Consider the following 24013-nt stretch of genomic DNA (forward strand, 5'->3'; position numbering starts at 1 on the left):
GTTTCAATTATTCAATAGCTCTGTGGATAAGAGAGGTGGTGTAGCAGTTAAGGTTGTGGACCCGGCCTAGTGTGATGAGATTCAGGTCCATCCTCAGCCACAGCAGCTTATTAAGTGGCTTTGGGCAGTCACACTCTGCATCACAGGATTGTTCTTGTGGGGAGGAAAACAGAGGAAGGAGTGCTGTGTATTCCTATACTGTATGAAAGCTGGGGTATAAATCTAATACTTAATTTGCAAGCAATTGTTGGAATTGCTTTAGTGATTGCTGATGGTTTAGCCTGTATGTAAGTAAGTTACATTGAATACAACAGGAGTTATTTTTTCATCTGCATTACTCATTTACTTTTTTCTAAAAGAAAAACATATATAAAAATATCAAATGCCATTAACGTATAAATCATTAACACGTACAAAAAGTAATCATAACCTCTGGAACCCACCTACGTCGTTCACATTCGGAATAAAAGGGCTATTGCCTCTCTCTTGCAATTTCTTTCCCTTCTATACCTGTTTAAATACTACTACTAACAACAACAACAACACATTCCTAGGAAAGCGCTAAACGCTCCCTCCGTGCTTTAGCCTCTGTACGTCAGATATCCCCGGAACACCAAGCGCAGAGGCCGCGTTTCCGGCCGAAGGGTGCAACTGAGAACGGCACACCAGGGCCATGGTGGGGAGGAGTGTAATTGCCAACGGACTCGTGAGGCAATGGTGAGAGGAGCGCGATGAATGCGGAGGGGGCGGAGTCTTAAGTTTCGGAAGCGGCTCGCTCGGGGTCAGGAAGGCGGCGGCTGTTGGAAGGCGTGCGCCAGCGCCGCGGGGGGCTCCAGGGAACGGGCTAGCCTAGTCGCCCGGCCCCTCCCGCGGGCGGGCACGGAAGGGGGATGAATCTGGAGCGCCTGAGGAAGCGGGTGCGGCAGTACATCGATCAGGTGAGGTCAGCGGCGGCTTCCGAGGGAGCATCACTTTACCTGCCTCCTCCTGGGCGCCGGTCCCGACGCTGTGGCTGCTTGTCGAGGGCCCTCTTAGGCCCCCCACACGGACTCATGATCTGGGGAAGGGGGCGAGCGGGGGCGTTCCTGGGCCAGGGCGCGGGCCCCGCACGAGCTTCGGGGCTTGGAGTCGCCACAGCAAAGCGCGGGGGAGCTGCGGGGGAGCCTCTGCCTTCTCTCCCCCTGAGCCTTCCCGCGTCGGACAGCCTCTCCCATTTGCCCCGTTTCTTGGCCAGAGGAAGGAGAGCGGCAAAGGACTGTTGAGGCAAGAGCTCCAGGAAGATTGAGAAATATGCCATGAACTGCATAAAAATGGCAACATTTGCTTGCCACTGCTATCTAACCTTGATTATTTTATTTTATTTATGTTGGTGCCATCAAGTCAGTTTTTTACTCCTAGTGGCTGCCTGGACAAGACCCTGCAGTTTGGGTACTTGGAATTGGTCCCCATCTGTTCACTGGGTTGAAAAGAACATGGTGCAAGACTGAAGATAGGGCCTGTCTCTGTCTTCATGGATCTAAAATACATTGGACCATCATCATTCCAGTAAAAGTTTATTGGAAAAATTTGTTCTACATAGCATGGTGTAGAGATTAGTGTGATAAGCAAAACACTGGTGAGGCTTAGATTCAAATTCCTTTGTTTGTTTGATTTCTATCTGCTGCAATCAAAAGACTCCATGAAAATTACTTGTTAATCTTAGCTGTATTGGAATTTCTCAGCTTAACCTAACTCTCAGGGTTGTTGCAGAAAGAAGATGCAGTGAGGAGTGAAATCTGTGTATAGCTCATTGGCTAGAAGATAGAATATGAATATAATAAATATATATATATATTTGTTTCCTAATAACAAATTATAACTCTTTTTTTACTCCTAAAAACAGCAACAGTATCAAAGTGCTCTATTTTGGGCAGATAAAGTAGCATCATTGTCCCATGGTAAGTTGCATATTTTATATTATGCGTGTATGTGTTTTAAAAAATTACTTTGTACTCTTCTTTTAATTACTTTCCCTTTCCTTTATACTGTATTTTGATGAACTACCAAGATTGGCTATTCTAGCTGGGAATGTTGAGAACTGGTGGGTCATACAGATAGTCCTTGCTTATTGACCATTCAAAGTTACGATGGTGTTGAAAAAATAACTTTATGACCTATTTATCCCCATTTATGACCTTTGCAGGGCCCCTTAGTCACATGATTGCCATTACAGTCAGAATGCATTATCCTATGCCTGACCTGTGGTTTTTTCCCTTTTCCCCCCTTGCAGAGCAGAGCGATTGGAGAGAAAGGGATTGCCAGAAAGTAAGCTGTTCTATACATCGAAAGCAATGTGATTGCACTGGCAGCCTGGGCACCTTGGGCGTGCTTTACAAGCAGCTTATAGTACACTCTTGAAATCTCTTTCTCTCCAATCTCTCTGCTCTGCAAGGGGGATAGGGAGAAAAAAAGCAAGCAATTTCTGTAGGCAGTCTCTCCTTTGCCTGACCCTTTCCTGCTGCTGGCGCAATCATATTGCTTTCAGTGTGTAGAAGTGGAAACAGCTTACTCTATTGAAATCTCTCTCTCCAATCTCTCCACTGGGTGAGGGGGGATGTGGAGAAAAAAAGCAAGCAACTTCTTTAGGCAATCTCCTTTGCTTGACCTTCCCCCCTTGCAGAGCAGAGAGGTTGGAGAGGGATTTTAAGAGAGTAAGCTGTTTGCACTTCTACACATTGAAAGCAATGTGATTGCACCAGCAGCGGGAAAGGGTCAGGCAAAGGAGAGATTGCCTACAGAAATTGCTTGCTCCCCCCTACCCGCAGAACAGAGAGATTAGAGAGAGAGAGATTTCAAGAGTACTGTAAGCTGTTTGTGTAATGCGTGGCTCCCAGCCCTTGGCTGGGGCATGATTGCATTGCTTTTGATATGTACAAGACAATAAGCAGGCACTCAAGCATTCCAAAGGGCAAGGGAGTGGTTAGGAGGCAAACAAAAGCCAAAGGTATGAAACTAAGTAGTCTTGTCTCTAGCCAGAAAGCTCAGTTGTGATCATGTGATTTCCCACTTAGTGACTGCTGCACTTAGTGGTGGAGTTGCTGCTCCCAATTAGGGTTGTTAAGCGAGGACTACCTGTGCAATCTGTATTCTTGAATTGCAGAAGTTAAAATCTCTGTCACTATATCATGTACAGTTGGTATAGTAGCTCTGTGTAGGTGCCATGGTTTTTGATGCTCGGTTCACAATGGAGTGCCTACTTTGCTTTCATATGGTTGCAGTGTTTATGCAGATGCATGTGAATCTCAACACTAAGAATTTATAAAGGAGCTCAATTTATATGTGATAGAAATGCTGTGGATAAAATAATCAGTGTGTATTGTATTATGAATTAATAGTTACATACAAATAAATTACAACTGATAAGCTATGTGTAATATTAATCATCTTGGAAAATCTGTATGATTATTTTTAGAAGATCCACAAGACATTTACTGGTTGGCTCAATGTCTTTACCTTACATCACAGTATCACAGGGCAGCACATGCCCTTAGGTCAAGAAAATTAGATAAGGTAAGAAACCACATATATACTTGCTAGGAATAATGTATTTAGAGTCTGATGCCGGCAACAGGAGAAGCTGGAGATAAAAATTAGTTCAGCCACTGTCACTTATATAAATGCTACCGCTATTATTTCTTTTTCTCTCTTTCCCACAGACATAGCTCTTCCCACTCTGCTAGAGTTTTACATTTGGGGAAAAACTTCTCGTTTATTAATATGCCGTATGGGTCAATTTAGAAATTAGGGTTCAGTAGCTTTAAGAACATAGCTCTAATCCAAGGTGGGTTTCTGCACTTCTATTCTGCATTGATAAAAGATCTATTTAAAGTTATGTTTTGAAAATGGAATCTGTAGGCTGAGTGCCCTCAGTATGGGTCGAACAATAGAAGATGCAGGTGCATTGGTTATAAAAACAAACCAATATAAGAAGGAAGATCAAAATTTTGAATATTAACTACAAGCAGCACCTAGAGATAGAACATTCTTTTGGTATTTTGCTTAAAGCCAGAAAACATCTGTATAAGTGCAAAAAAGATAAGTTACAGAAGAAATTATAAAATAGAATAAATGTAGAACTGGATAAAATTGAATAAATTAAGAGATACAAAGGGCATATTGAGTATCAAGTCCTCTTAATACAGTACATCTTGAACTGAAAACTAATTTGAGCTTCTATTTTCTTTAGTTACATGAAGCATGTCAATACCTTGCAGCTAGATGTCATGTAAGTATTTAGTGACATACAACACATTTCCAGTAAGTTGCCAATGAGAATAAGAAAATTCCCAAATCAAAATCTGATTTTTGTCTAGCTCCTAATTTTAAGTAAGCTACAGTTCAGATGATAGTTTAAGCACTATAATTTTCTTAAACCTATGCCGAGTAAGATACAGAACTATTAACAACACTGAATTAATATAAATACTTTATGTCCTGTCCTGAACATTTGTAGCTAAGTAAGGTGGTGTAGAAGCAGGAGAATAAATGGCTATCTTTGGCTTCTTTCTGAAGACGTTAATTTTTAGAGGAAAATATGGAAATGGGGAGTGGAATTTAAAGGCATGGGTAGGATAATTAGGATTCAGAGAATGGAACAAGTAAGTAGAAATTGAGGAATTGTATAGATTATGAGGTTGAGGTAAGATTTAAATCTAGTATAATGGGGAGTGGGTGGATGTATGAATGTAGAGTTGTCTTTGAATGTATAATGTGTAAATCAGTTAAGTAATACTTTTTTATTTTCTACGGACTGCTGCTTTAATCATTAATGTTCATACTTTGAGTTTCTCTGTGTAGTATGCTGCAAAAGAATATCAGCAGGCTCTTGATATACTTGACATGGAAGAACCAATCAACAAAAGACTGTTTGAAAAATACTTGAAGGATGAAAATGCAGTGAAAGACTGTTCTAATGACTGGGAAATTTCACAAACTTCAGTAAGTGTTATTTAAAAAGTCATGGGAAGAATATTAGAAGATCTAACTTTAGCTAAATAAAAATAAAGTATTTTAGAAATCTTTGTTGTGTCTATATGCGCCCATACTTTATTCATGCCGACTTCAGCCTGATGCCCTCTAGAAAGCAGTTGTAGTCCCAACAAAATTGGAGGGCCCTAAGAGGGGAAAAGCAGTCTTACAGTAAAAGGCAACTAGTAGAATACTAGAATTAAGTATTTTTACTTAATTCCTAATTTAATAGCACATGAACCAATTTGTAGAGCCTTATGTTAAAAGACTTTTCAAAGCCATATTTATTGAAAAGATTTTCAGTGTATTTCTCAGATACAATTTGTGCTCAAATTCCAACTGAAAACACTGATTTAGTCTCTGGACTCTAACCATTCTTTCTTATTAGATCAAGAGCTCTATTTGCCTTTTGAGAGGGAAGATCTACGATGCTCTTGATAACAGAACCCTAGCAACATTCAGCTACAAAGAGGCTTTGAAACTTGATGTTTACTGCTTTGAAGCATTTGACCTTTTAACTTCACACCACATGTTAACAGCAGAAGAAGGTTTGGATAGCATTTTTTTCTTCACATAATTTAAAAAAACCTTTATACAGCATTTTGCATTATCTTAGGTATATGCTAAGTGGTAGCATATACCACGTTGCTTCACTAATCCTTTTTACAAGATTCAGGCTTTGGAGCGTTGCTGATAAGCCTCTCTTTTTTGGTTGAGGGAAGTTTCTCATCCAAAAGGTGAGCTACAGGATTTGGGAGTGGGGATTTTATCTTATGTAAGTTTTGGCCACCTTGTCCCCTGGCAAAGGATTCTATCTGAATGGATTTTTGAAGAATGATTGTATCCTGCAATCCCAGGAGGAAAGGAGTCATACTGTTTTATTCTTGTTCAGGTATCAAGGTTTATCTGGTTCTCCAGTATGTTCATCTCTGGATGCAGAAGTAGTAGAACATGTTTATGTCTGGAATAAAATATTTGTCTTAGGTGATAGGATGTGAGGAAACAAAGGGCAGAGAAGCTTCAGAGAAAGAGTCTAAGCTTTAACAGGGAGTATCGGTGTACTTTGAGAATTTGTGGGTAACTTATATACAATCAGGTACAATATGATACATTATTGTGATGCCTTTTCACTGAACCTGAGATTTGCTGCATTAGCAAGTAAGCACTAGGGGAAAGATTTGCCAATTGTTGCTTTCCTCTGTGTCATAAAACAAGTGGCTGAGATTGTAGTGATGTGTAAAACTCTGATATATGAAAAAAATAGGAACATTCAGATGTTAGAAAATTTTTAAATCTTTATATACCTACATTTTACTGGAATCTGCTTCTGAATTTACTTTCAGAAAAAGAACTACTTGAATCTCTACCTCTTAGAAAACAGTGCACAGAAGAAGAACAAGTATTACTGCATTTTCTGTTTGAGAACAAATTAAAAAAGGTATTTTTTTCTTAAAATATTTATCTATCAAATTTGTCACCTCCCATCTCCTCCCACTGGAGGGACTCTGGGTGGTTTACAACAGAATACTCAGTAAACAATAAATGTATAAGACACATTATAAAATTAAATATTGTTAATAATATAAATAAAAGTAAAGTCCAGATGGCTGTATCTCATTCAGTCTTCACATGGAAGGGGTACTTCAAGGCACTAGCCAACCCCAGGCATGACTTTTCTCCCTGCCCCAGGCCAGCTGGCAGAGCCAGGTCTTCAAGTTTCTCCGAAAGGCCAGGAGCGATGGGGCTAGCCTCACCTCCGGGGGCAAGATGTTCCAAAGGGCAGGTGCTACTGCAGAGAAGGCCTGCCTCCTGGACCCCGCCAGGTGGAATTCTCTTACTGATAGGGTCCTCAGCATGCCCTCTCTGCGGGATCAGGTGGGGCGGGTAGATGTAACGGGGAAGATGCGGTCCCTCAGGTAACCTGGCCCCATGCCATGTAGGGCTTTAAAGGTGATAACCAACACCTTGAATTGGACCCGGAAGCAAACTGGTACCCAGTGCAGCTCGCGTAGCAAGGGTGTTATATGCGCCTTTCTAGGGGTGCCACAAATAGCCTGCGCAGCTGCATTCTGGACCAGCTGAAGCTTCTGGATACTTTTCAAGTGTAGCCCCATGTAGAGCGCATTCCAATAGTCAATATGGGAGATAACAAGGTCATGAGTGACTGTTCGAAGGGCTTCTAAATATGATAAATATTAAGCATAAGTTCAATAAGATATTGCTTATATATTGCCATTTCATGTTCTCTGAATCAATTAGAACCTATCTTCAGAAACTATCAATAATAAGGGTCCAAAAGATAAATGCAAGATGAGTGTTGAAACTAGAAAACTGAAACTGAGGGCAAGTTCAAATGCATATGTAAATTATGAAAATTTGTCCCAGAAATCAGGGAAAATAAAAACATTAGGGAGCGCTAAGCTATATTATGGTGACTCAGCATGTGAGGACTGAAGTGGTGGAAGTTGATATGAAAAATGGACAGTGCAATCCTTATTAATTTATTATATTTGTATCTCACCACAATCAGTGACTCTTACGGTTAAAAAAATATAAAGAAAAACAATTCAAAACATATGTAGTAAGCTTAAAAAGTAAATAATAACTCAGAGTTTTAATACTTCAGAAATAAAAACAGTCTCATCCAGTGCTTGGCTCACCTTCTGTTGCCAGTGGATTAGCAGGTTCTGAGCAGTTGCTTGCTAGAACACTGGGGAACTCCCCAAGAGCCCCCTGGAAACCATCCAGATCCAGGAGGCAACTGGGGCGGATCATCCAAATGGACCTGTGCACCCCAGAGGTCCTTGGTGGCAGTTGTCATCCAGACTGCCATCATGATATGACTACAACAAAGAGGTGATCAAAATCCTTTCCATATCCAAATCACATTAACAACTCTGGGGGAAAAATGAGGCATTTACATGAGATGGGCCAGAAATTACTTGAGACAAGCTGATGGAGGCCACGGAAACCATGAACTCCTGAAGCTTACTGGGACCTTACCAGACCCAGCAACCGAGACATGGACATTGACCTCCCCCAGCAGCAAAAGGCAGGTAATTTATGCCATTGGCCTAGAGATTAGATCTAGAAGTCCAGGGAGGGATCCTCCTGGGTAGCTGGTACACCTCTAGGATCTTTAACGTATCTCTGCGGCTCAATTTCATCACACGTAGGCACTCACATCCCTGGTCACAGAATCCCTGACTATCAATGCCACCCCCTAGCTATAGTATTGAGGATTCTGAAGGACTTGAAACCTGGAAAAATATGGCTTTCCTTTCTTCTTCTTTGAAAAGGGACATTCTTAGCATCATATTAAATTTAAAGAAAAGGATAGAAAAAGTATTCCCTTGGCCATAGTAAGTAAGCATTTATTTAGGCAGAGGCTACTATCAGTGGAAGTGCAAAAAAAAAAAAAAGTCTACAAAGCTGGGAGTCCAAAGTCAGGTTACATTTCCCCTAGTAGTTTTTTTTTTTCTAGAACTGCCTAGAGTGCAGGAGCTTAGAGGGCAAAAATCTCAATTTTCAGCAGGCAATATGGTTGATACTGGATGGGCATGAATAGGGAAATTAAGCATTACCTGTGACAATGCCATTGGAGGGGCATACTAGATGATACCTTGAATATTTGAACTGTTTTAGAAAGGATAAAATGTAAATGCAATAAGTAAATCCATCTCAGTAAACATATCAGTTGCTTTTTGCAGATACTTTATTTATTTATCAAATTTGTCACCGCCCATCTCCTCCCATTTTATCTTACTAAGCAAATGTTTCTTGACAAAACAGGCTTTTTGATCTAAGGTGGTAATATGAAATGGATTTGTTTTCTCTGACAAACTTTACTATATTTCTGAGCTGCTATTGTTTTCTCAACTGAATTTTCTTCTGTCTTTCAGTACAATAAACCTAGTGAAACACTGATTCCTGAATCTGTAGATGGTCTTCAAGATAATCTTGATGTAGTGGTGTCTTTAGCAGAAAGACATTATTATAACTGTGATTTTAAAATGTGCTACAAACTTACTTCTGTGTAAGTATTTGCATTTGTGATGTAGAATTTATTTGTGATCATTCCTACATATTTTAGCATACTTATTAAATAATTGTTTATCTTGTTTATTAAAATGGTTTTATCTGTTTTAGTTTAAAACAATAAAGCAATTAATTACATGCTTATATTCTATGCTACGTTGGATTCAGTTAAGGATTTCTAGAAAGGGTTGTAGGGCAGAGAATTAGAATACGTGGAGGTACCCCTTCCCTAGCTTCTGGTCTTGGAGAGGAGCTTCACCCATGGAGAGCTCTATGAGGATAAGGTACTTTGGGCAGCCGTGACAGAAGGTCCAGAAACAGGATGTTGTGAAGACAGGCCCACCTATCCAACATTTCTCTAGCATCAGGCACTTGACCTATGGCATTCTGGAATGGGAATAGGAATATTCTGTCCTGTCCTAATCAACAGTAATGATGAAAGCATTTTATAAGGGCACAAAATCAATAATCCCTGTAATCAGTCTTTTCATACTTTTTATTCTTTTGGTTCTTTGACCCAATTACTCTTTTCCCAGTTTCAAATAATGTCACTGCCCTCACAAAGAAAAGCAGACTGCTGTTTTGCACAAGCGTCTCAGCAGCAGCAGTCCCAAACTGGATCCTCGACTCACAACCAAGCAATTACTAATTGTTTCATTACCCCTGGGATATGCTGAAACGTCAGCCCTATAAGGTAGACGAGGCTAAGAATATAGGTTAGGATTACTTTATTGTAACAGCTATACTAACGGAATCTTGCAAGTCCTAATATGCTACCCCCTCCCTGACTTTATCTTTGTGTGAACTAGGGAGGAGCCTATCTGAGAGGTTTACTGAAATTAGTTTCTTGGAATGGGTTCAAGCCCAGCTTACCTGACGGTTGCCTTGGTAGCAGCTCTTCCTCCTGTCCTTCAAGGCCATTCGCTATACCCTCTATTTATTTATTTGTGAAATTTACGCCCAGTTTAAGTACCACTGCTTTAGGAAATGTACCCCTAAACTGGAATACCAGTTTAAGCATCGTAGTTGTTCTGAGGAGGAAATAACAGATGAGGAAAGGATAAAGCACCTCTATTTCCCGTTTACACTGCTGTAAATGAGCATGCCAGTCGCGGCTGTTTTTCTTTAGATGAATGACTACCTGGCCTTCCAAGGTTTCATAGCTACAGAATCTTTGTTCCTGGCTAAGGAATTAGAGAATTTGAATGCAACTGAATATTTGGGATTATGTGTTTTAAGAAACTGTAGTCCTTTAGGTTTTCCTCTGGGCACCTTAGAGGCTGGGAAGATAGAAAAGTAACAAATTCTATAATTCTACAATCTGCAGCTCAATAGCAGTGATTTAGTTATGGCTGAAGTAACTTACTAAAAAATTGTAAGGTCTTATTTGGGCTTATTTTTAGAGTAATGGAAAAGGATCCATTCCATGCCAGTTGTTTACCTGTACATATTGGGACACTTGTGGAGCTGAATAAAGCAAATGGTGAGAAAATGTTTTATGCATTTTGAAAATGAGCAAATTATTTTAAAAAGTTTCCAGGCATTTCCTTTATTTATCTTTTTTTAAAATGTTGCTTTTGTTGTGACTCATGAACAGGCCCTTTGTATCTAATTAAATAGACAACCTAGGAACCTAGGTTGCATAGCACTGAACTTGGAAGTAATATGTCCTAATTCAAATCTCCAGTCAACCATGAACCTTGCTGGATGATCCTGGTGCTTAATTTACTTCACTGGGTAAGGATAAAATCAATCATTATACTGTCCTTAAAGGAACATAATATGTAAGACCTTTAGTGTCCTCTCATTTGTTTCAGAGTCCAGCCTATATAGTGAATCTTTGAATGATAAAACTAATTGGAAGATGGCTGGAGTATAGTTAATTGAAATCTTGACTTAAATGCAATTGAACATGGATAGACAACAGACTATATTGTTGTCTATCACATGGCAATAAAAAAACTCAAAATTTTGTTAGGTGTCATATACCTGATTGCCATCCTGCAAAATTGGTCTTGTATTTCAGTTTTAATATCTTGCCCTACAGATGCAGTGTTGCAACTCACAGCCATTCTTAACTCAGTTGCAAAGAGTTTTAGAGATAAAAATCACTCATCTCCATAATGATCTGGTTGTTAACCATTAATGCAAGTCCAAATGAAATGTATGGGAACCTCCCTAATCTGGTTTGTGGAATTAATTTAGTTTTGGGGGCCTGAAGATGTGAACAAGATGCTTGAGACTGTGTGTCAAATACATGTCCCCTTAATCCCTGCAATTCATGATTTGGTCTTGCTGAACTGAACTTGATGGTCCAAAATAGGGTAAATACTTTTTTGCAAGAAGTGTGAGTACTGTATACTTTGAAGAAAGTGGGAGTGCTCTTATTTCCCAAGAAATAATCTCTGGATCTTTTAGTTATAACAGCCCAACCACTAACAGTCTACCCTTTCAAGTACCTCAGTCCATATCCATTCTTGACTGTGTCTCTTCTTGTTTTATCGTAGAAACTTTTGAGGTCCTCTGTTCCCACTGCATTCAACTTATTACCCAATTCTCACTTCCAAAAACAAAGTGAGCAGGAACATGTTTCATACATAGCCATTTACAGTTATTTTGAGAAAAAATCATTCCTTGCCACAGACCATCTAGTATAATTCTACCAGCATTTGCACATCTAAAAAAAAAATCAGTTTTCTCATCTTTTAAAAGTATTCTGCCAATTCATTTACCTGTTTTTTTGCCATTTATGTATAGCATTATTGGCATACAAAAGCACAGTCATTCATGCCCTGAACCAACATACCTTTAATATCCACAGAAACAGTTCAAATTTGTTTTCCTTCCTGCTTATTTGCTAAGCATTCTATTTTTTTCTCACACATGATTTACTGCAGTGATTTACATTCTTACTGCATTCAGCAACTAATATTCACCTCCGTATTTGTGCAAAATGTCCCATAATCCAATATTTTTCTGAATCAACAAATATGCAATAAACTTTCTGTCTCACATTCATACTTTCTCAGTGACCTTCTGAAGAGAGACATTCTGGTCTGTATGTCCCTTGCCTGCCATAATGAAGTCATGCTTCATTCCCAAAGGTTGCTCAATGTTAAGTTACTGGATTTCAACCAGAATTCTTCCAAATGCTTTCCCAGGAACATTTAACAAATTAATAATCCTGTAGTTAATGCATTCACTCTTGTTACTTTCTCTTTTTTGCAAGGAAGCAATAATGGCATTATTCCAGTTGTCAGGCACAAGTGCAGTCTTCACACACATGTTAAACAAGTTGTACAGCCACCCCATAAACTGACTACATACATATAGGTAGCCTTAACTTTATGTTATGACCTATAGTTACAACAATACACTTACTTAATAACTTACTAGTCCTCAACTTAGGACCATTTGTTCAGCAACTGTTTGAAGTTACGTTGGTGCTGAACAAGTGGTAGTTAAGAACTGTCCTCACTGTTCATGCCAGTACCCCCGCAGTCACATGATCATGATCTCGGCGCTTGGCAATCAGCTCGCGCTTAAGGTGGTTGTGGCATTGTGATCATGTGGTCACAAATTATGACTTTCCCGGCTGGCTTCCCACAAGCAAAATCAATGGGGAAGCCAGCAGGGAAGGTCAAAAGTTGCTCAGGTAAGTCTCCCACACCTGTGCACCCTCCCCCAGTCCCTCTGTGCTCGCACTGCACCTCACCAGCTACCGCACATCCTTGCACTCCCTCCCTGAGCCTTGGTATGCTGGTGCCGTGCCTCTCTGGCCACCCCCCCCCCACTCCCTCTCCCACCCGGCAGCAGCCACTTATCTGCCTGCTTATTTGCTAAGCATTCTATTTTTTTCTCTCACATGATTTACCACAATGATTTACAATCTTACTGCAGGGAAGCTGGCAGGACTTGCAACTTTCTGCCAGCTTCCCCACTGACTTTAGTTGTTGGAAGCTGGCAGGAAGTTACAACGAGGTGCTCGCTTAACAACCCATGATCCTCACTTAGTGACGGCAATGGGAACTGCAGGGATTGATGTTGCTAAGCAATGCAGTCACGTGACTTCTCACTTTACAACTCCATTGCTTAGCGATGGAATTTTTAGTACCAATTGTCGTTGTAACTTGAGGACTACCTGTACTTAAAACATTTTTCCAGTTATACTGTCTACACCTGCAGCAGTATGGTTTTCAATATTCTCACAGCATTCGTTATTTTTCATTACAGTAGAATCTCGTTTAACCAGAACTCAAGCAACCGGCACTCTCAAGCAACTGGCACAAAAATGAAGAAATAAGACGTTAAATTAAAATTTAAATAAAATCAATTTTTAGCGGAAAGATAAGTTTAAACTTGGCTCACCATGCCACACCAATCCAATCCCCCTCCAGCAGAGAGGCAAGCCCAAACCTGGTGCTCTGCACCAATCTGATCCCCCCTCAGCAGAAAGACAAGCCCATACCTGGTGCTCCGCACTGACCCAATCCAGCCCCCCTCCAGCAGAAAGGCAAGTCCCACCTTTTTGAAGGTAAGCCCAAACCCACCCCTCTGCTAGAAAGGGACTGGATCGGCACAATGCAGCATGCCAAGCCCAAACCCACCCCTCTGCCAGAAAGGGATCTGCCGATCCCTCTCTAGCAGAAAGGCAAGTCCAAACTTGGCATGCCTATTTTTGATAATAACCCCCTGGCATCTACCAATCCCCATCAGTGCCGGTTAACCAAGATTCTACTGTATTTTTCATTATTTTTTTCTTAGATAGTAACATTCATAGCATTTGTTTCAATTCTGTTCTTTGACATATTATTATGTCCATACCAATCTATAAAATACTCCTTCCAGTGTTTCCTTGCTTCAGTTCCCATTTTGTAACCCAACATTCACACCTAAAGGCAGTAATTTTTGTTTACCCTGAATTTTTCTGGCAAGTACAACAGGAACACTTGCCTGAAGGTAACACCAGCCATAAAATGACAACTCAAAAGCTTGCCTGGATATTACATTTTACCATAGATCTCAAGGTATCCTAACCCTTCACCCTATTGGCAGTAGAAATCATTCACTCTAAAATTTTCTGGTTGTGAATCTCAATTATAAGATCAACCAGTATGTACTAATCTTAACCCTAACTATAACATCCCACTAGAAAGCTAACCCCAGCACTAAATTTTATCATAGACCAGAAGATATTGTAACTAATGCTAGCTCCATCCTATGAGCAATATGTTTTTAATCCTAAATAGTATCCAAGAACTGAAAGGGGAAGCACTCAGTTCCCCCAGCCTGCTGAGAAAGATGGACTGAATGGCACAGCCTCACTGACAGGCATCTGTGCCAGCTGCCCAGGAAGTCATCTGGCCACACCCAGATATTTGACTGGTGGAACAATGTCTCCAGCTGGCTACTTGAGCCCCACCCTTTTTTCGGGGACATGTTGACATCCAAGGGCAGCCTGGGTAGCACACCCGTGCCATTAGCCTAGAAAAGGGAAAGCCAAACCAGAGTGTGTGGAGGTGAGCGGGAGAAGAGGAGACGAGGAAGAGATAGCAAGCAGGTGATATCTGGGCAAGTGTGACAGAAGCAAGAGGGCTGACAGTCAACTGCCAAGACCATAAGCATAGTAAGCAGCCCATCTTGGCTTGATTCCTGCCTGGAGCCTGGCTTGGGAGCTCAGCAGCAATTATAGTTAGGAAAGGAACAACCACACTGAGACAGCACCCAGTCCCAACAAATGCAAAAACTTTTGGAGGGAGGCAGGGATTGTATGACACTGTCATGAGTGAGGATGGCGAGCAGGGGGCTCCCATCCAGGCTGTAAAGCACATGCGTAGTACTGAGGAATTAGGTGGCCATTCAAAGAGACACAGATTGGGCCCGCCTTAGTCTTTGGGGTTTATATGTCTGGGTTTTTCCCACGCTTCTTCAGTTTGTTAGGATTCTCTGTTATGTAGCAGTAATAAAACACTAGAGACCTATTCCTTGTCTCAGCGTGGTTCCTGGCTGTTAGGACAGACACATTCCAAACTAAGGCTTTTAACTGCTGTTAAATACTGAGCCACAAAGACTTGCTTACGTGGCTAAGCCAACCTGTAAGGGTTAGGAGAATGGAATTAACTCTCCCTGACCAGGACAACAGCCTTGGGTTACAACCACTCGTTCAGTGACCAAAGTTATGATGGCGCCAAACAAGGGGGACCTACAACTGGTCCTGGAAGTTGTGGCTGTTGCAGCACCCTGTAGTCACATGATCACCATTTGCAACCTTCCCCACAGGCTTCCCACAAGCAAAGTCAATGGGGAAGCCAGGAGGAGGTTGCAAGTCCTTCCAGTAAGTTGCTCCCCCTCCCGCCACTTTTTCTCCTGAGGAGTCCCCAGGTGGCAGAGCAAGTATGGGCCCTGGGCGAATGGGCAGCCACCTCCCTGGCCACACTCGTGCTGCACCGCAGCACCCACCCACTTGTGCCATGCCACAGTACCTGCCCACACTCGCAGAACCTGCCTGCTTGCACTCACACTGCGCCGCAACACCCACCCTGCACTCGTGCCACAGCTGATGGGCTGATGAGGGCTCTGTTTTCCTTCTATTTTGATGCAATGACTTCCATCTTTAATGAATAATATTAACCTAAGAGCTTGTTTGTAAGATTTAAGTATTTTTTTCAATCATGGATGAAAATGCACCATACTACTTTCGGGTCTGCATTAAAAACTTTCAAAAAAGATACTCTTTTTACAACAACAAAAATTATTTTGTATTTGTGTTTTACATTTTATAATAAGTAAGATAAGTCGTTAACGCATCTATTTTTACAGTATTTAATTCAGCGTTTTCTAGGGAAGCATGTAGATTTCAGTGCAAAGTCAGTAGATTGTAGCATTGATTCATTCATATTGGAAAAAACATTAAACAAGGCTAAGAAGTTGGTAGAGATGAGGACCATTCAAACATTTGTTTCTAACAACAAAGTTGGCATCTTTTATAATAAGATGGAACAAAAAGGAAATTGAAGCCAAACCAGTAAATGCAAATTATACCTATATTACTTTTAAGTTAATATGCATGCTAACATGTTAATATGTTGAGTCAATTAGACTAAAGTAACTGATGTCTTTGAAAACTGTCAGACTTAAAAAAGAGATTTGGAAATTAGATTTCATAGCGTAACCATTAAGTGGTATGCTTAATGGTAAGCATTTTACCACTTTGTTCTGATCATTTTGTTATTTTAATCATTTAAAATATCTAATCTGGTTTCTGTTCAGATTACATAATTTTTTTTCTTTTAATCAGTTAATAAAAAGAAACAAAAGACATAATGATTTCTGTATTCTGTGTTTGACATAAATGTGTCAAACTGTATTCTGTGTTTGACTAGGAGGCTGTGAGTTCTAGTCCCGCCTTAGGCATGAAAGCTGGCTGGGTGACTTTGGGCCAGTCACTCTCTCTCAGCCCAACTCACCTCACAGGGTTGGTGTTGTGGGGAAAATAGGAGGAGGAAGGAGTATTAGGTATGTTCCCCACCTTGAGTTATTTATAAAAATAATAAAGGTGGAATAAAAAAATCTAAAAAAAATATTACTGAACATATTTATTCTATTTTCCTAGAACTTTTCTATCTTTCCCATAAACTGGTGGATTTGTATCCAAATAATCCTGTAAGTTATATATTTCTTATTTTTTTTAATAACACTGCTATAAATTAAACAGAAGACTAACGTTAGTATGTACGTAGTAAAATATATGATTTGATTTGCCTGGGTGAGGTTTTTCATACAGAAACTCTGCAACACTCGAGAAAGTGTCCAGCATAAGCATTCCAGCTCAGACACAAATTTGTGTGAGAAGGCTGCAATAAATATAAATATTTGAATTTGATCAATCTGTCATGATGAGGGACAGATGTATTGTAGTCATGGACACGTATATTTGAATAATATTCTTTTTTGTAAAATGGGAAGGCACACAAGCCTTGGACACCTTGCCATGTGAAGAATTTCTGTGGAAGTGTAGACCTTGCCATTAGATTTGCTATAGTCCAGCACTGGGAGATTTCTGATTCTGGGGCATTAAGGATTTGCCTCTGATACTTGCTCTAGGCTTTTGAGCAGGAACTTGCTCCAGTCCATTGATTTATGAAACATTGCAGTTGCAGAGGGGGCAAGGTGATGACAAATGTTGATTAACTAATACGATAGTGCAGATTTTTTTCCTAGAGGACTTGGTGCCATCGATGATGATAATGCAGATAATGTAATAATGCAGTGCTGGGAAGATCAAGAAAAGAAAAGTGAAACTTGTCCTATTTATCTTTTGTCTTTTATTCAAGTATGTAAAATAACAGTTATGTTTCAAGGGCCTTTTATAGTGTGAAAAAGTTTGAGGCAAGACAGAATGGAAAGGTAGCATAGCTAGGATACTGATGGAATATTAAGATTCTTATTTAAAGTTATTGATAGTACCACTTTTTATGTAAAATAGAATCAGAATGAAAGAGAAGGGGTTATGTTTCTTACCATCATGCTGTCTTAAATACCACAAGATACTTATGATGCTGTCAGAATCCATTCTGCTTTATGCTTGCCAAGCAAGAAAATGTTTTATCAGCAACAAAATGCAGTGGATTCAGCACTGGGAAAATAAGGAATTGCCTCAACAGGAGCAAATTTTCAGGAAAGGTGTTACAGGGGAAAAAAAATCACTGGCAACTATGTATTTGTTAGAGCTAGGCTATTAATATAAACAGATAAAAACATACAATAATAATAATAATTTATTAAACTTGTGTGCTGCCCAACTCTCAACAACTCTGGGTGGCTCACAACAGTCAAACAAAGAAATTACAATAAAATCAATAAAAAATAAAAGAAGGCAAGTGCGATCAAGCAAGGGTCCCACTCTCCCTCCCCAAAGGCCTGGGTGCAGAGCCAGCTCTTCACGGCTCTTCTAAGCAGCAGCAGAGTGGGGGCCATCCAAGCTTGTGGGGAACAGCTACAGAGAAGGCATGCTTCCGGGGTCCCGAGAGATGACATTGTCTAATCGAAGGAACCTGGAGTGTGCCAATTCTGCAAGATTTCAAATCGATGTTACGGGAGACAGGCAGTCCCTCAAGTAACCAGGCCCTGTGCCAGGTAGGACTTTATAGGTAACGACCAGCACCTTAAATCGCACCCAGAAGCAAACTGATAACCGTGCAGCTCATGCAGCAGATACGTCACTGAGGCACATGTATTTATATATAAATATATGTATATAACAGAAATATATATTTTTATTAAAAATATGTAGTAAGAAATGAAAATGTTTCTAAGGTGCTTGCTTGTTTAAAATAGCAGTGTTCTAACAAATAAGACTGATCTGTAAACATTTGCATATATGCCTTTTAGATTAAAGATAGAGACATGCACATGCCTTTGTGTTCATATACTGTGGTATTACTAGAGTCATGAACTATTAACTTTTCTGATTTATATTAGTAATCTATGTTTAATGTAACTTAATTTTTATTTGGTTTTAGGTCTCTTGGTTTGCCGTAGGATGCTATTATCTCATGGTCGGCCATAAAAACGAACACGCCAGAAGATACCTCAGGTAAGTTTTACTTCTGGGGAGTTTCAAGCTAAGAAGGTCATTTGTCATTTCTTTAAAAAGAAATCTATGTTTTGAAGAATAGCACTTTCATCAAAAAATTAATAATTTATCAAATACTTGTAATATTGCAAGTTTAACGAGCTCCTGTTTTCAAAGACTGGTTTTTCTATTCCAGTAAAGCCACAACTCTCGAGAGGACATATGGGCCAGCATGGATAGCCTATGGGCACTCCTTTGCGGTTGAGAGTGAGCATGATCAGGCTATGGCCGCATATTTCACTGCAGCCCAGCTGATGAAGGGGTATGTCACAATCCCAATTCCTAGGCAATGTGAATGCACGTTGATGGCAGCATCTTAATGAGGGAATGTTAATATTTAAAGGAAAATGTACATATTAAAAGAGCTGAGCATTTACACCAGGATACGCATTATGCTTGTCTGACTGAACTTTGCAATTGTATTTGATGAACTGGTGAGTGGAATATATTTTTTGCTAAAGGGGCTATGCTTTTATAATACGATGGTTCTGTGTCATGCTTGTAAGACTTATGCTTTCATGAAAACATGAAAATTTTATTTTGGTAGGTTTGTGTTCTAGCTGAAAAGTATTATCTTTAAAGTAAAATAAATGCATTTTTCTCCCTCTTATCTTAAACATTTTCATTGTTTTTGCAGTTGTCATTTGCCAATGTTGTATATTGGACTAGAGTATGGATTGACTAACAATTCAAAATTAGCTGAACGCTTTTTCAGCCAAGCTTTAAGTATTGCACCTGAAGATCCTTTTGTTATGCATGAAGTTGGGGTGGTAGCGTTTCAGAATGGAGAGTAAGTATTTTTTAATTATTATCATGAACTGTTGGTATGCGTGAAAGTATACTATGCCACATGTTATACTGCATACTAGATTAAATCACAGAGCTACCATGGCAGCATTTATTTATTACTGCTATTACAATTATTTAACTTAATATAAAAAAACAAAAATACATACTGACAGAGAGCAATGACAGTTTCTTTTTCTTTCAGTGTCTATAAAAGTGATTTTTAAAACCTGAAAAATATTTCTCTACTTTAAGTAGTCAATATATTCTTCTTGTACTAAAAAAGTAAAATTATTTCACAGATTGCTGACTTTAGGAAAGCATATACATGTGTGGGCTTTTTAAAGAAGATATTTTTAATGCTGCATTTTTTAATTCACTTACTCTTTTTCCCCCAAAGTATTTGAGCTCATAACATAATTACAAACAAGAGAAAGAAAATCAAAAACATGGTTATTTCATATGCATTGAATATATCATCACAATGAACAGTTTTGGTGCTTCAGACATGGTCATGTTTAATGTATCAGTGCTTCTTATACATTTGTTACTTTGAGAAATAGAAATTGGTCTTCATCAGCCATAATCTTTCCAGAAGTTTCCCAGGGCAATAATAGAAAGAAAGGAATAAGAAAGTCTATTAGCATTTTGGATGAAGAACAACCATTATTGAAAAAGTTTGGTTTACTCTGTCCTATCCGTATTTTCAAATTATGTGTTAGTTTATCCATTATAGCAGTACCCACACATATTTTTTATTCAAATGTGGATGGAGTGATCTTATGTTGACTTCAACATCTTGGTCTCCCTTCATGCTCCTAATAAAAAAATAGCCTAATTAAGTCTGTGACTATTAAGATTTAACCAGTGCCTTGGAATATGGACAATTATAGAATGGATTAAGATCTAATTATTTCTGATAAAGTGTAAGTAATTGAGCCACAGTATTCTCTGTCCACAAGATAACATATCCTTTCATTTACAATTCTAAAAAAAACTGAAAAGACTTAAACATCAATAATTAAAGTGCTTTATTTTCTTTTAGCTGGAAAACTTCAGAAAAGTGGTTTCTTGATGCACTAGAAAAGATCAAAGCTATTGGAAGTGAGGTATTTAGTTATATATACATTTAAATTCTTGCTAATATTGTTGGCTACAAGCCAGTACTGTTTTAAAATATAAGTATAGAAGATCTCTGGGCCCCCAATCTATTCAGCTGATGAAGACATCAGAATGCATGCACATGGTCTTGTAGGTGTCATTGTGTCAATCCATATAGGGCTTCATAGGTGATAACCAGCACCTTGAATTGGACTTGGAAGCCTATAGGCAGCCAATGCAACTACCAAAGAACAAATATGCTACCAGACCTACTTCTTCCTGTTAGTAACCAAGTCTCCTCATTTAGGACCAATTGCAGCTTCCAAGTCCTATTCAAGGGTAGCCCTATGTAGAGAATGTTGTGTGAGGTGATGAGGGGATGAATCAGAATCAAATGGGCTTTCTACACCAAAAACCCCTATAATTTGCATACCCATCAAAGCTGGGCAAAGGCCCCTGGTCATGTCCTCGACCTGCTGCTTAAGCAGCAACCATTGCATCCAAGAGGACCCCCAATTTAGAGATCTGCAGCCCTGTCCAGAGCTAAATTAGGCAGCCATATCAAGACAGATTTATCACCTACAAATAGCAACTCCATTATGCTGAGAGTTACTCTGAGCTTGTCATGATCTTTCTAGTCCTTCATGGCCTCCAGACACAGAGGTTAGAATCTTCACAGTGGTGATGTACAATTGAGTATCAGCAACATTTTGATGATACCTTACCCAAAACCAACAAATGAATTCTTACAGCAGTTTTCCTCGTCAGTATTACAGTATAGAACTGGTATTGTCTTTTATTCATAAAGTCTTTTCCCAGATAATCATATGCCGAACTGCCTAGATTATCTGGGAAAAGACTTTATGAATAAAAGACAATATTGGCTAACAAAAAATTAAACAGCAAATTAATAGAAGTTATACTGACCATGATTGTGCCCACTTGCACAAATATTGGGATCTGCAGCTCTGCCAGTTCTATACTGTAATATGGATGAGGAAAACTGCTGTAAGAATTCATTTGTTGGTTTTGGGTAAGGTATCATCAAAATGTTGCTGATACTCAATTGTACATCACCACTCCTTGGCTAGGCCAGAGATGCTGTGAAGATTCTAACCTCTGTCTGGAGGCCATGAAGGACTAGACAGATCATGACAAGCTCAGAGTAACTCTCAGCATAATGGAGTTGCTATATGTTGCATACTAAACCATTCAATAAATCTGACCAGAGCTTTATATATAGTTGGTAATATAAAATGGTGAGGTTATTGCCATTCAATGGGGAAAATATCCATTGACAAACCCAAAATATTCTGGCTCCTATTATACATTATTGAGAAAGAATTTATAATGAATCCTTATATATTTATAATACATTATGTACAATAGTTTGTCATTTTAAAAGGGATTAAATGGCATTAAATCTAATATCATATGAAGATTTGCTTATATGCACATGCATACTCTCTGACATACTATAATAATAGTTAACTTATGTCAGTGGGGCCTTTCCTCAGAATATGTCTTTATATGATGTTCTTTTTGCTACAGGTGACAGTAGATAAGTGGGAACCTCTACTGAATAACTTGGGACATGTGTGCAGAAAGCTGAAGTAAGTATGTGCATGTGGGATTGAAGGGGGAGAAACTTTTTAATCAGTAGTTACTATTTTAAGTTTCTCTTGTTTGTGTAAGTCCCAATCCTATAAGCTTATGAAAATCTTAGCGCCATAGGTAGACTGGGAAAAAACATCTCAGAAGGCAAGGCAAACTATTCTTCTGTTATGAGAGCTGGTGTGATATAATGGCGAAAGTGTTGGACCACGGCTGGGGAGACCCATTTTTATATTCCTTCAACCATAGAAACTCACTGTCATTCTCTCACAGCCCATGCAGCCCAGCTACTTGTTGTGGGGAAAAAATTTAGAAGATGGAATGCTGTGTATACTGCTTCAAGAGGAATGTGGGATATAAATCTAATAAATATCAGAGAGTCTTGCTAATTATATATTATATTGTAATAATTTGTCAAATGCATTTTTTATTTTAAAAGGAAATACGAAGAAGCTCTTGAATACCATCGTCAAGCTCTGGTATTGATTCCTCAAAATGCTTCCACTTACTCTGCAATTGGATACATACATAGTCTCATGGGAAACTTTGAAAGTGCAATTGATTATTTTCATACAGTATGTGTTATTTTATTCAGTATATATATAGATATATATTTGTTCAAGCAAAAATGTGCAGTAAAGAATCACAACTTCAAAATGAAGGATAGCAAAATGTTCAGGATTGTAGCCTTTGTTTCCCTTCCCCCATCGATATTATATTACCATTCTATTTTTATTCAACATGCCATCTTAGTTGTTTTGGTGGGAGAAATGAATCCTCACTGTAGGATGTTTTCTAAAAGCCTGTGGTCTATTGCAAACCATGTGAAGGGTTCTTCAGAATATGCTGATGCCCAACCCCCCACCCCTATATGTTGTTGATGCCATTTTGGCTACAAAGGGCCAACATTTAGAGAATTAAATCTGTCTAACACAGAGATACTTGAAACAAGATTTTCTGTTGGGTTTGTTTATTTATTTATCCTTTTGAAACAGGCCCTTGGTCTTAGGAGGGATGATACATTTTCAGTTACTATGCTTGGACATTGCATAGAAATGTATATTGGAGATTCTGAAGCCTATATTGGTAAGTTGTCATTTTAGCATTGTTCCTCATGTTTTTTCATATCATCCCACACTGGCTGTAGTGGTTAACTCAAAGGGACATGTATGGCAGGCAGCTATTTGTCATAATGAATGGTTGACCAAGCTTACTAATAATAATAAAAATGAAAACATATAAGATTTCTTCACATAAGATTGTCAGTAATGCATACTATCTTCTCAGAGTCCACAACATGGGACAAAAAAGGATAATCTAATGGTGAAAGACATCTCGGTTATGTGAGAGAATTAACCTAGGCAATTTCTTTTAGGAACTGCAATTAAGGATAAACTCAGATGCTATGACTTTGATGTGCATACTATGAAGACATTAAAGAACATCATCTCACCTACATGGGGGGCATTGGAATTTGATATAGAAAGGCAAACTACAGAAGAAAGCAATATGGCATTGGAAGCACCCCATCAGAGAAAAACTACAGAAGCACCTCCTCCACTAGATGAAACTTTTGAAATTGAAATGAATGAAAGTGACATGATGTTAGAAACATCCATGTCAGACCATAGTACATGACCTTAAAAAGTTGGTGCAGATTCATCACTGTGCAGAATCATTAAGCAATTTGTCACTCATTCCTTTAGGAATTCGCTGTTTTATATAACTATGTATTCCGTGTGGCCATCAGAGAACTGTCCAAGATGGTGACAGTATTTTGTTTATATCAATTTTATTCTTCAAAATAATGTATTTTTAACTTTCACTGCTTTG

At 39.0% G+C, this 24013-nt stretch overlaps 1 protein-coding gene across 2 annotated transcripts; it reads left to right on the plus strand.

Moving 5' to 3' along the window:
• Window positions 1-736: 736 nt before the first annotated feature.
• On the plus strand, window positions 737-23978 carry CDC16 (cell division cycle 16). Of its 2 annotated transcripts, XM_063304896.1 has the most exons (18): window positions 737-938; window positions 1883-1937; window positions 3452-3549; window positions 4226-4264; window positions 4837-4977; window positions 5396-5555; window positions 6351-6445; window positions 8910-9043; window positions 10449-10528; window positions 16658-16707; window positions 18567-18640; window positions 18816-18941; window positions 19317-19469; window positions 20511-20574; window positions 22118-22179; window positions 22620-22755; window positions 23176-23266; window positions 23556-23978. In XM_063304896.1, exons 1-18 carry the CDS (start codon window positions 891-893, stop codon window positions 23816-23818), a joined length of 1869 nt encoding a protein of 622 aa, XP_063160966.1. In that variant the 5' UTR covers window positions 737-890; the 3' UTR covers window positions 23819-23978. The 2 variants fall into 2 exon arrangements, with proteins under 2 accessions (XP_063160966.1, XP_063160967.1); XM_063304897.1 differs by lacking the exons at window positions 737-938; window positions 1883-1937; window positions 3452-3549 and having other exon boundaries at window positions 4246-4264; window positions 4824-4977.
• Window positions 23979-24013: the final 35 nt, after the last annotated feature.

Source organism: Candoia aspera, chromosome 5 (genome assembly GCF_035149785.1).
Source record: "Candoia aspera isolate rCanAsp1 chromosome 5, rCanAsp1.hap2, whole genome shotgun sequence".
NCBI classification, from domain to species: domain Eukaryota; kingdom Metazoa; phylum Chordata; class Lepidosauria; order Squamata; family Boidae; genus Candoia; species Candoia aspera.

Bases quoted from the DNA above. Each gene is read 5' to 3' on its own strand.
- CDC16 (XM_063304896.1), top strand. From the start codon at position 891: ATGAATCTGGAGCGCCTGAGGAAGCGGGTGCGGCAGTACATCGATCAG. The intron at 3,550-4,225 runs GTAAGAAACCAC...TATTTTCTTTAG, and splicing joins GGTCAAGAAAATTAGATAAG to TTACATGAAGCATGTCAATA. The intron at 19,470-20,510 runs GTAAGTATTTTT...ATTTTCTTTTAG, and splicing joins GTAGCGTTTCAGAATGGAGA to CTGGAAAACTTCAGAAAAGT.